Below are 13386 nucleotides of genomic sequence, written 5' to 3'. Positions count from 1 at the left end.
AACAAACAACAGGAAATATGTATTCTAATTTACAAGAAGAGATTTGTTTGACTTGTTTGTTAGAACCTTGCCTAAGAATGGCTATCATCTTTGGCTTCGATGTTTTTAACATATGTAGCTGCAGAAAAGAAGTAATCACGCTAAATATTTTTAACTTAAAAAATAGATATATTAAATTTGTAAAATATATTTTATGGGAAAATACTTTTATTCTACTTTGGCAGATAATACCGGGATTGAATAAATATGCAATATGTGAAGGGTTATTCGATAATGTAACTAATAAGCCCATACTAATAACTATAGCTTTTGCAATAATAGATTTAATTTATTCCATTTGCTTAACTATTCTTACGAAAAATGACAACAAAATCAATTTAGAAGTTGATTTAAAAAATAAATATTTCCAACAAAAGGTGATAAACGAAAAGAATTCTTCACTTAGAAAGGTTTCCCTGTTGACATCTTTCTTTGCAATGATGTTTATTATTTCTTTCCAATTTATGAGTGTATATTTTTATTATCCCGGAATAAATAGAAAAAAGAAATTTAAAGGCGAACCACTGCTATGCACTACTATGAATGTTTTACTTCAGACGCCTCTAATAGGAGGATTTGCATTTGCTTTATTATTAGCAACTTTATCGTTGTTGGTCGCTTATAAAGAATTTGAACATCTCATGTTTGAACTCTCCTCATTGAAGAAGAAACACAAGAATATGCCGAATATATTAAATAAATTGATGCTACGTCACCAAGAATTATGGATATTCGTCAATCAATTCAATACTAAACTTAATCATCCGTTTTGCTTGCTGTACTTTTCTGTGATCTGGTCGACGAGTTTTTGGTTTTATGCTTATCTCTTTTTAGAAATGAACGGATCAATGCACATACTTACTTTACTTATTTCCATACTTTTTACCTTGATCTTTATACTCTGGGGTTGTTCACTGTCTTGTTTCGCATTTTCGGTAAGTATTCGTGTTAACAAGTCATTTTTCCGTAAGCTAATTTCTTACTTTTTAGATGCAGAATGGTTTTCAAGATATTCGTCAACTCGCAGATTGTAGTCTTAAACTGGAACAGAAACTTATGGTATATATTTTTAACCATTAGTGGATGAATTGAGTCTTTGTAAAGTTATAATAACTTCTTACATGCTAAAATATAATAAATTAGGGCCATATTTTTTACATGGTCAGAAATAATATATTTCAACACCGGTTAATATTTATTGAAATAAAATTGAATCAACTAACATTGTTTACAACTGTTTACTGCAATTCTTATTGTAGATTTTAGATTTTATGAAGAGATTTGGGAAAGTTTCCTTGTGTCTTTCAATCGGTGGTTTCTTTGATGTGGATAAGAAAATTCCTTTTAAGGTTATTTCAGTTTATAATCATATAAGTATTTATTAAATTCTTTTTACTGGAAAATTGTAAGACAGTTTTAAATTTTTACTGTAACTTCATAATTTCGATTTCCGTTCTTTTCAGATGGCGAGTACATTGCATTCTATTCTTTCAGGACTTTCGTATAACGACTCCAGATATATTAGCTAAATAATTCGTATTAACTTAAATCTACAAAATGGCGGAACTACTTATTTAGCTATATTTATTATAGCTTANTTATTGTTTATTTCTTATTGTAGATTTTAGATTTTATGAAGAGATTTGGGAAAGTTTCCTTGTGTCTTTCAATCGGTGGTTTCTTTGATGTGGATAAGAAAATTCCTTTTAAGGTTATTTCAGTTTATAATCATATAAGTATTTATTAAATTCTTTTTTACAGGAAAATTAGAAGACGGTTTTAAATTTCAATCTAACGTCATAATTTCGATTTCCGTTCTTTTCAGATGGCGAGTACATTGCATTCTATTCTTTCAGGACTTTTAAAATTAAGTAATGCATTGAAAGGAAACAGGAAATGTAACGAAATATTCTTATCTAATTCTACTGAATCTAACTAATATACAGCGTATGAAACCTCATTGTTGCTAAATATTTTATCAGAAAAGAAATTTGTCACTTTTGTAATATATTCATAATATGAAATTAATACAACTTGCAATAGACTTACGAGGGCTGTTCGGAAAGTTCGCGGCCTCAAATAGAACAACAAACAAAATAATGTTAAAATTTTTTTTATTTTTCAATGTAGTCTCCTTTGTTAGCAATGCACTTATTCCAGCGATGTTCTAGCTTTTTTATGCCATCACAATAGGTCGATTTGTCAAGGTGTGCAAAATACTCGTTTACTTCAGAGATGACTTTGTCATTTGAGTGAAATCTCTTTCGAACCAAGAATTATTTTAAATTTGGAAAAAGGTGGAAGTCACTGGGGGGCCAAATCAGGTGAGTACGGTGGATGTGGAACTAATTGGAAGTTAAGTTCGTTCATCTTTTGTTCAGTGATTCTGGCATTATCGTGGTAAAACAGAACCTTCTTCTTCAAGTGTGTCCTCTTTTCTTCGATTTCTTTCTTCAGTTTTTCCAAAAGTATACAGTAATAGACAGCATTGATGGTCTTTCCTCTTTCTAGGTAGTCAATAAAGATGATGCCTTTAGCATCCGAAAAAAACCGAGGACATCACTTTCCCCGCTGATGGAACTGTTTTTTTGTCTTCTTTGGTGGTGGCGAACTGTGGTGTTTCCATTGCTTCGACTGTTCTTTTGCTTCAAAAGTGTAGCAATGGATCCACGTTTCGTCAGTAGTCACAAACCAACGCAAAAAATCCCGTGGGTTTTTCTTATAGAAGTCCAAACACTCCTTTGACATCAAAGTGCGAACACGTCTTTGCTCAGCGATCAGCAGATGCGGCACCCAACTTGCTGAGACCTTCGTCATACCCAAATTTTCGGTTAGGATGTGGTGCACTCGGTCGACAGAGATGCCTGTTGTCTCAGCTATCTCACGCGTTTTCAAACGGCGATCTGCTAACACCAAATCGTAAACTTTGTCGATATTTTTTCAGTGACAGCAGTTGACGGCCGTCCGCTGCGAGGGTCATGTTTCACACTCTCTCTGCCAGATTTAAAAAGGGCTGTCCATTTTTTCACAGTGGTGTACGAAGGAGCAGACTCTCCCAAAACTTCATCCATGTCAGCTTTGATTTGAGATGCGGTCAACCCTTTTTTCGTCAGGTATTTTATGACCGCACGAGTCTCCATCTTCTCCATTTTTGACAAAGCATGTGCACATTGACTATCTGCTAAGCTGTCGTGGCAAAACTTTATGACAAATCAAGCGGAAATTGGTATCGTATCTTTAGCAAGGATGACTGAATTATTCCCGCCAAAAATTAAATTGATCGCAGCGCCGCATATAGGCAAGGCCGCGAACTTTTCGAACAGCCCTCGTAGTTAATGTTATGCTGAAAAATTCTGTTTTATTTAGGTTACCAAATGGTTTCATTTGCATAAGTTTTACTTTTTATGTTACAAAACAAACATTTACAAAGTTTGTATTAATACAGACTATTCTGCAATGAAATTAAAATTAAGTTTCACACAAAATGAAATTACATAGAACTAACAATCACAAAAATTATTCCTAGATATAAGAAATGATTCACCCAATTTCATTTTAAGTATAGTCTCTCTAATTACTGAACTATACACAATATTTGAAAATAGAGAATTTGATATAGATTAGGTTATATAGATTAGATTATTTTATTTTATAGATTAGGTACTTTATTTTTAATAAAGTAAGTCAATGGTATTCAATTAAATTGTATTTATTCTGAGAAAATTTGTAAACAAGCACAACTTTTTCTCTCTTACAATTAAGAATGAACTTTATTGACAAATATATTCACATTATTAACTTTGCCACATGATATCTGATAGACCTGTAATTTATTATTATATCATCTCAACTTATGCAACACAGCCAATTTTTCCCACTAATGTCTTCTAATAATGATAAATGTTTCCAATATTTTCTGTTAATATCATTCTAAATCATTTTAATAAAATATATAATTTTTTTTTATATTGTAAGTCTATTAGACACCACATGGATACTTATGTTACAATGTCAGTATTTTTTCCAATTATGCAATATTTTTTATAATAATTTTAATTAATTAATTCAATTATTAAAAATAAAACTTTATAAGCTATCAATTGAAAAAGACACAATAAATTTTAAAAATACTATCACATAATAACGCTTTATCTATGAGCATTTAAAAAACTATACTATTACTGTAAATGTCTATGGTGTATGGTTTTCCAGCACCCTTTGAAAAGTAGCCAATAATAATATGGCATGCTAGTATTCTGCAAATTAAAATTTGTACACATGGCATGATAAAGATTCTGAGCAGAAATCAGACAATGGTGGGTATATGGTTATCATGTTGCTTTGAAAACAATCTTTAATATCTATACGGCAGTAATTATTTGCATAAACAATGAATGCACTAAATGGTTTCTGGAATGGCAAATTCTCTAATATTTTGAGAGAATAGTTTATTTCAAAATTTAAGTTCAATAACAGAATTCTTATTAGAATTTACATTATTTCAGATTGGTTTCTCATTTAATTTTTTCTTTAAAAATTTCAGGTTTTAAAGAAACATCTACCATTTAATATTTAAAATTAATCAACTTACTTTCAATTTTACACCTGCTATAAAAAGTTCATTTCTAACATCATCACAAGCTTTCATAAGAGGTTCTCTTTCCATACGCTGAAGTTGTATTTGTTCTGATGGAGTTAATTTTTTTATTGTCCATACTGTATCGCCTTTGTCATCTGGTGGTTCTGATGGTGGCACTGGCAGTGGTTGTTCAGTATCTGTTATTTCTTTACCTATAAAATAAATATTTTTAAGCTTATTTTATCTGCATATTACAAGACAATCAGTTATTTGAACATTGAATTTTTAATACTGCTCCAAAATTTTAAAAAATGTTAAATTTAAAAATTTAAAATTAAAAAAAAATTTTTTTTAAATGTTAAAAAATTTATAAAAATATACTCTCTTGTATTATAGAATCAGTATAAAAAAATTCAGAAAAGTTTCATATCTGAAATCAATTTGTCTGACTAAACAAGACCAAATTCAAAATATCCTAAACTAGTATAAACATTCAGCATTGCTGGGGATGTGTAATGTAGATGTGTAATGAGGTAAACTTTTGTTATGGTTAGATAATGGCATGTTGATATATTCTGTATAAACATATCTAGTAATAGCATAAGAAACCTTATTGAATGGCTAGATATAAATGATATTTCCTAAAAATTTCAACAGAAAATAAACCCAAATTCATGGAAAGGATGATCTTTTAGTCAAAAGCAGAGCTGAAAAGGATTGGGTCATTTAATCCAATTCTAGTACAAAAATATAGTCTGTGTAATTTGCTTAACTTTTGTAAATTGCATATTGATGAACAAGATTTTGTTTTAAAGTAGTAACTGCTTATTGTGATCACTGGTTAATGTTATCAGCCACTTAATATAATCAAAACCCATTTTCCCAAACCAGTTGTTTCCTGTATAGAGTGGTATCTTGAACAACTCTAACTTTGAATGCTTAGAGTTCAAACACTTAAATTTGACATAAATTCATTTCAAAGTTCAAACTGTATTTGCATTGAAAAAATGTGCTCAATGCATAAATACAATCTGTTGTGCACCCAGTCATCTCTCACTCCTGTTATTTTTTACATTCTTATGTTTTCAGTGCTTTTTTTGCTTTATTTTTGGTGTTTGGTTATATATAATTTTGTGCTATTCATTGATTTTTAACAATTTTTCTCTGAAATTTCTTTGTCAACAGTTTTTGGGCACCCTGTATGTTTTATATCCTTTGGTTCAAAATTTCCTGGACAGAACTTTTACACCACATTTGACATATTTGAAGTTTAAAAACATCATCCCCATATACATTAGGAATTTTTTTTTTATCATTTGTCTGGTATTATGTCCTTTTTGAAACTCTTAAAGCATAATATACCTGATATGCTTTTATCTGAAGACATTTCAACTTAATTAATTCAAACACAATGAGAAGTAAAAAGTTTAAAATAAGCTTCTAAACAATGAATACTATCTCACATTTATAATAATGTGTTAAATTTCATAACTGTTATACTTAACAGTATGAGTTAAGTAATGACAGCTGTTAAGAATACAAAAACTTTCTGTTTAACCCAATATAACCTTTACTTATTAGCCATGGCATCTGAGAAGTGTGTGGAAGCAACATAATAAGTGAAAGGATGTAATATCAACAATTGAGATGAAAAAGGAACTTATTTGTGGTATATGTGGCAAATCTGGTGGCCATGTTTAAGGTGCCAAAGTCAATGGTGTGCAACCAGTAAATGCAATTTTCATTTTATTATACAGTATTTATGTATTTCATTTATTGTTTTCATGTTTTATTATTGGGGCATTTAATTGTGCTACTTTTACCTTAATTTATGTGTATTTGCTGTTTTTAAGTTTATTGAAATGGGTATTGTTTAGATAGAATAGAAAAAATTTATTCAGGGTTTGAGTGGTCTCTTGGAATGAATTAAATTTGGAATATCAGGCACCACTGCAAATTCTTGCCAGTTATTGTGATCAGTCTACTACTTATTGTTACCAGGTTAAACTAGGGCATTTATGATATTTATAACATAAATTATCATTAGTTAAAGATAATTTTTCAAAAATATTAGTTATTACTTTTCTGGCAGTATTATCTTTGCTAATTTTTTAAATATTGTACTGATTATAGATTTATAAAAAGTGTTCTATGACAGTTAGTATATCATTAGTTGAGAACTGCTGTTCTATGATTGTTACTCCTAAATAAGATATTTTTAGAACATTGAAAACTAAATAAAAAAACATTGGAGCTATCATTGTAATACTGTATCTATTTGTATTGATTAAATAATACCATAAATTTATTTCCTTTAGTTTTATGTAGCTTTATATTTATAGCTTAATGTATTATTCAATTGATACTGTAAGACAAGAGTGTTTTTGTTATTTTGATCTGATCAACTTTCATTATATTATAACTAGCTGTGATCTACTGTTAGACAAAAATGGTGTGTAACAATGCATGAAGCATCCCCCTAGGCTTCCGTACCACTTGACCGAAGGGTCACCATCGCTTTGGTGATGTCCACATCAGGACAGAAGACACCACACATCAAGTAGGGCTGTTGTTGTGAGGTCACATGAGCGGTCACATGCAAAGGTGATTGGATTTGGGAGGTGGTGAGTCATGTGGAGGTCAGAGAGATGGCATGCTGGAAGTGAATTACTTGGAGGCCAGGTTAACAACTAATAACCATTTATTTGTGAAATAGAATACATAGTAAACATTTTCATTAATGGGTTATAATATAACAAACTAAATTAGGTATACATACTGTCGCCTTTCGCAAGAGAGAGACTCATGTGGAAATAAATATCTATAGTTTGAAGGATCCATTTGTAGATCTGATGCAGGAGAAGTTTTCTTATTGGTATGTCCCTTAGGAAGGTTGAATAAATGAGGAGGTTGGCATGTTAGAAGAGTTCTGGATAATGATCCGGGTCAGAGTCGATTGTATATCTGTTTTGGAGGCACATAGTTAATGGTATCAGTCAAGGAATTAGCAACAACTTTTGTTATAGGGCCAGGTGACAATTTGTCGCATTGGGGAGGAATGGATGATGACTTGTCTATTGACGGATCAGCAATAACTGCCTCCTTGGGCCATCAGTTCCGATATTAAAATGGTAGAGAACAGGCTGGAAGGGTCAAAGGGTCACGGAAAAGCGTCGCTTTTGCTGTTGAGAAAATGTAAATCGAAATGTTCTCAGGTAGTAAAGGACAGCAGTCATCCAAATAGGTATGAAAACATCACGCATTTTTTTCATTGAACTCAAAGGTGTCACTACATAACATAAGTTAATGGTAACATCTGTACCAACTACTATTGCACTATTGTGATCTACTGTTGTATATACAGTATAAGCAAGTATTCATGCATTTTTTCATTTGTGATTAAAACTGAAAGTAATTTAATAGGATTAATTGCTACTGTAGCAATCAATCAAAAATTTTTCAAGACTGTTATGTGGGTTTCAATCAACTGATTGATCACTTGCGCTGTAGTCAACACATGTCCCTGTACATTGGTTGCCATAGAAGATGGCAGCTACAAAATAATTATTATCAAAACTGTTTTGAAGCAATGTGATCACAATAAGCAGTGACCACCATATTTAAAAAATTCCATGTCCCATTCTCAAACCCATGATTATTCTACTAATATTCACCATGATGACAATTGCTATAAATTTGTTAAAATTTTATCAAATACATTCAATTAACTCCTTATTTAATTAGTTTAAATGTAATTAGTTTTTAAACTAACCATAAAAAACAGTATTTTTCAAAATAAAAAAAAAAGAAATAAATCTAATTTTATCTTTGGAATAGCTGACATCTTACAATCAATAATGGAACAATCTGTGGGAAACTAATGTTCTAATTTTAGTGTAATATAGAAAATACATTTGCTATTTTTGATTAATTTATTAATGATTTTAATTTCTTTTAACTGATAAGAGTAATGGTAACTAGTAGAAATCACTCTTATTTTTTTAATGTTCTATGAAATGGGAAATATTTGATAGTGACAAACATCTTGCAGTCATAGCAGATGCAATTTATAAATATACACTTTTTAAATATAAGATTATTATTTACTTAAAATAGAATTTTTTATTTAAACTTATCATTCATCATCAATAAAACTATAGTCTTTCAACAAATAATCATGTAAGTGAAATCTAAATCTGAAATTTCTGTAACATTTATTAAGCAGAAACTTTATATTGTTTGTTAAACACACTTACATTTAAATTACAAATATCTAATTGCAGAAACATTACTTAAATTAATAAGTAATCAATTTAAACTTTAAATCAAAAATTTAATTTTTAAACAGAATTAGTTGTATCTGTCTTCATAACTTAATTATTAGACTGATTATTTAGTAATCAAAAATAGAAAATATAAATAAATGAAAATGAACAAAACCATGTGTTTAACATATAAAAGAAAATTAAAAAACATTTAAAATATTCCAAACTAAAAAAAGGCTAGATTTAATAATTTTTTTGAAATGAAATTTACAGCTAAAAAAATCTGATCTGTACTAAACTTCATTTTCATTGACTTTTATATTGTTTTAAAATAAAGTAGTTCATTCTCTAAATGTATTTTCCTCAAAAATAATAATGAAGAAACTTACTGTTTATTTCCTGAGTATATGCTTTATACTGAGGCTGTGCACTTTCACCAGTAGTAAGAGCATAAAGACGAACATTGCTTCTGAATTTAACTAGTGCATCTACAACATGAGAAAGCATTGCTGTTGTTTCATCTGATGAAGTTATTAGTGCCTATTAGATACACAAATTCCATTAATTTGTAATTAAAAATAAATTAAAGTTTTTCACTTATATAATTTTAAAAATGTAACATTATTTTAATGATGATAAATTTTGTGAAACTTAAAAAAAATTAATTAACATATGAAATATTTTAAGTCTTAATTTATATTTTATGACAAATATTCAATATTCTGATAATGAGTATTTATCATTAAATATAAGAGTAAGTATTATCATCAATCAGAAATTGAGTAATTAATGATTAACACATCAGATATATTACTCTACGTTGGTTGAAGTGTAAGTTTATTGAGTAATTAATAAAAAAAACAATACAGTGATGACTCATATTCAAAATTTAATTCATTCCAGCAAACCATTCAAACTCTAAATTGTTCAAAGTCTGGATCAATTTTTAGAAACAAAAATCCATTCCCAGACTGTAAACAATACCCATTTTGATAAACTTAAAAATAACAAACAAATATTTATTGTGACATCATCACAATGCTGGCTGCAATTTTTAATCATATTTTTAATTTATTTAATTTAAAATATATGCTCTCTACCTTCAAATTAATAGTGTATTTCTTTCCCCTGTACATCATATTTTCTTTTAACAATTGCGTAATTTTGGTAATCTAACACCTTTCACTGAAAGTTTCTGAATTGAAATAATGTGACTTCTGGTTTACATTAGATGTTTGCATATAGTTACAAGGTCTCCTTCCCCTAAGGTTTCTATATCTGGTCTCAGCTTTCATCTATCTAACTCTGTTCTCGAGATTACGGAAGGACATACAAACAGTTAGACAGACAGCAGTGGGAATTTATAGTCTACAATTTTTTCAAATTGCAGCCCAAGAAACACACATAATTTAAGATAAAAGTAACACAATTAAATGCCCTAAATAATAAATTAAAACATAAAAACAATAAATAAAATATGTAAATATTCTATAATAAAATGAAAATTCCATTTATTGATTGAACACTATTGATTTTGGCATCTTAAACATGGCTGTCAGATCTACTACATGTGCTGCTTTCATGCTTCATGATAAGTTCCTTTTTTATCTCAATCATTGATACAACAACATTCCTCTTAGGCTTTGTTGCTTTCAGACTCATCTTATATGCCATGATTAATAAGTAGGGGTTGTATATATAACTAAACACATCAAAAACTAAAGTGAAAAAAAGCACTGAAAACACACAAATGCAATGCAAGAGATGCTTTCACAGTGAGAGCTAGAGACAACTTGGGTGCACAACAGATGGCATTTATGCAGCAAGCATATTTTTTCACTGTGCATGTAGTTCAATCATAGAAGCTCTGTTCAAACTCCAGACTGAATTTGTTTCAAATTTAGCATTTGAACTCTGGAACATTCAAAATATGAGGTACCACTGCATGACACTTTAATCATGCTTAATTTTAATTATATAAAATTATTTACCACAATTCTCTGTGTATAACCTGTGGATTATGTGTTTTAAAGTCAATTTGAAAGTAGGTTCAAGCTATGCATTCTAGCAGTATTTGTAGGTTATCTACCACTGCAGTTTATACATAGGAAATTATGATACTATGAAAAATATAGTATTTATTTTAAAAAATAATATTTTACCTTTTTGCTGGGATATTCAATGCCTAAAATATTAAGTATTCTTGCTACAAAAGATGAACAAGCTGAAATAACACCAGGACTTCTGGATTTGTACATATTTGATTTATTTACTTTAAGCTGTTTATTAACTTCACTCATTAATTCATTTAGGCAAATTAGAGTTTCAGGACAATTGAAATTGTTACGGAAACTCTTTTCCACAGAATTTCTGGTATTTGCTAAACTATAAAATTAAAATATTAAAATTTCTAATTTTATTTTTACTTTATATTATTATTATTATTGTGATTAATACTACTAATAATTAATAATTATTTTAGGCTAGTTTTCATTTCACAACTTATAAAAAAACTCAATAAAAACTTTTATGATTTTGATTACAATTAAATTTGATTTTAAAAAATCATCTATTTCTGAATTTCCAAATGTTAAAAAGATTGAATATTTGAAATTCAAACAAAATGCTTTCAACAAAGTTATATTTTATAGTATGTTTAATTCTGAACTAAGTAATAAGAACTGAAGAGGGAGTTAGTAATAATCTTTTTAAAATGTTCTTTGAATAAGCAAAAAAAATTGAATTCCAAGTAAAAGCTGTTTAGAGATAAGAAAATAACAAAATCTGATAAATATAAAATATAAAAGATACAGATATTACTGACAAAACATGAATTTCTGATGTAAATTTTACATAACAAAAAATGTGTATATAAATTAGCAATATTAAAGAAATTAATCTAATAAATTTGATAAAAAGTTGAAAACAGAACTGTTCATATTGCATTATAAAGAAAGAAACAATGAAAACCAAACTGCAAGAAAAATATGAGTACAGGTATACCTCGCCTTACGTTGGTAGTTGGTTCCAGGAGAGACACTTAAGTCGAATCTACTTGTCAATAGGCTAAACCAGAAATAACCTTTCCCAGTTCTGTATTTTATTTATAAATGCATTTTTAATAATATATGTTTAATAAGAATCTATTTTAGGCTTACAAACAAATAAATTTTNAACCCGCCATTACAAATCTCTTAAGTACAGTGTAGAATGTTGATAAAGCATGATAATGTGAAAAATGTATCTGTAATCTCTTGTACAATTTAGTCTCTATGAGGTGACACCACAATGAGATCTCGCACCACCTCAAAATCTTCCTAGGGCAGCTTCCGGTTCAGCCCATGAAAAAAGTTTTCTTTCCAATTCGGTCCAGGGCAAAAACTGTTGGCCACCCCTGGCCTAACGTATACTCAACATATTGTTATAAAAGTTCAAGATTGGACTTATCATAGAGGTGTTATTAAATATTATTAACTCTCTCTTCTCTAGGGTTAATTTTAAGATGTTTTTAGCTTATTTAGTTTTCATTTATACTTAAGTCAATTTCTTTGTATAATATATAGATATATTAAATTTTATTTGTTTTGTTACTCAATTTGTCTATTCCTTCAATTGACACCTATGACTTACCCGCAATTCTTCCCACTCATTGATAATTAGCACTCCTTCTTAGATTTATTTTACAACTCTTATTGCAAGTTAGGATGCGCCATTCCTATCCTAACTGGTGTCAGGTCCTGATAATTACAAGGATTTCTCGATCCTTGCGATAAACATAATTAGCGATCCTTCGACAACAGTGAGCAAGTGTTATGACTCGACAATTAGAAGGTACAATACCTTCACACGTATTCTCACACTATCATCAAGTTAATCTAACATTGAATTTTTCATTTTTTATTAAAAAATTATTTTTATAGACAATATAAGAATAATTGCTTTTAGAAACTAATTTTTATTCTTCTCATGCAAGTAAAATCTTTAGTAACTGCTTTTTAGATTTTTTTGCACTTAATTTTTTCCCAAAAATAATGTGCATTTTTTAAATATTGATCACCCTGAAAAATGAGTTAACTGTTTTAGAGAGTTAGGGAGAAAGAGCAGTACTATATTTTTTATATACTTTCCAAACAATACAAGTACAAACTTGAAAACAATGACAACAACTACCTCACAACTTACAGAATTAATTATAATCTAGTTATAATTAATTCTGTAATTCTAATTATAATTTACGAGGGCTGTTCGGAAAGTTCGCGACCTCAAATAGAACAACAAACAAAATAATGTTAAAACTTTTTTTATTTTTCAATGTAGTCTCCTTTGTTAGCAATGCACTTATTCCAGCGATGTTCTAGCTTTTTTATGCCATCACAATAGGTCGATTTGTCAAGGTGTGCAAAATACTCGTTTACTTCAGAGATGACTTTGTCATTTGAGTGGAATCTCTTTCCAACCAAGAATTATTTTAAATTTGGAAAAAGGTGGAAGTCACTGGGGGCC

General features: G+C 29.3%; 1 protein-coding gene and 1 long non-coding RNA gene across 4 annotated transcripts in view; one reads left to right on the top strand and one right to left on the bottom strand.

Moving 5' to 3' along the window:
• The first annotated feature begins 863 nt into the window (after positions 1 to 863).
• On the top strand, positions 864 to 1353 carry LOC111630708. Its single transcript, XR_002757575.1, has 3 exons — positions 864 to 974; positions 1030 to 1098; positions 1299 to 1353. It is a non-coding gene; the product is annotated as an uncharacterized LOC111630708 (long non-coding RNA).
• A 3234-nt stretch (positions 1354 to 4587) lies between these two features.
• Positions 4588 to 13386, bottom strand: part of LOC111630715 (probable cysteine--tRNA ligase, mitochondrial) — an 85567-nt gene continuing 76768 nt past the window's right edge. For all 3 annotated transcript variants that reach the window (XM_023374861.1, XM_023374859.1, XM_023374860.1), the window contains 3 exons: positions 11046 to 11268; positions 9273 to 9423; positions 4588 to 4830 (listed from right to left, as the gene is read on the bottom strand). In XM_023374861.1, the coding sequence (XP_023230629.1) occupies positions 4622 to 4830; positions 9273 to 9423; positions 11046 to 11268 (583 nt within the window). In that variant the 3' untranslated portion in view covers positions 4588 to 4621. The remainder of the gene's footprint in view (positions 4831 to 9272; positions 9424 to 11045; positions 11269 to 13386) is intronic.

Source organism: Centruroides sculpturatus, unplaced genomic scaffold (assembly GCF_000671375.1).
Source record: "Centruroides sculpturatus isolate CEXI.00-Female unplaced genomic scaffold, Cexi_2.0 scaffold376, whole genome shotgun sequence".
Classification (NCBI taxonomy): domain Eukaryota; kingdom Metazoa; phylum Arthropoda; class Arachnida; order Scorpiones; family Buthidae; genus Centruroides; species Centruroides sculpturatus.
The sequence above is the reverse complement of the archived record's forward strand: the minus strand, read 5'-3'. Positions and strand labels throughout refer to the sequence as shown.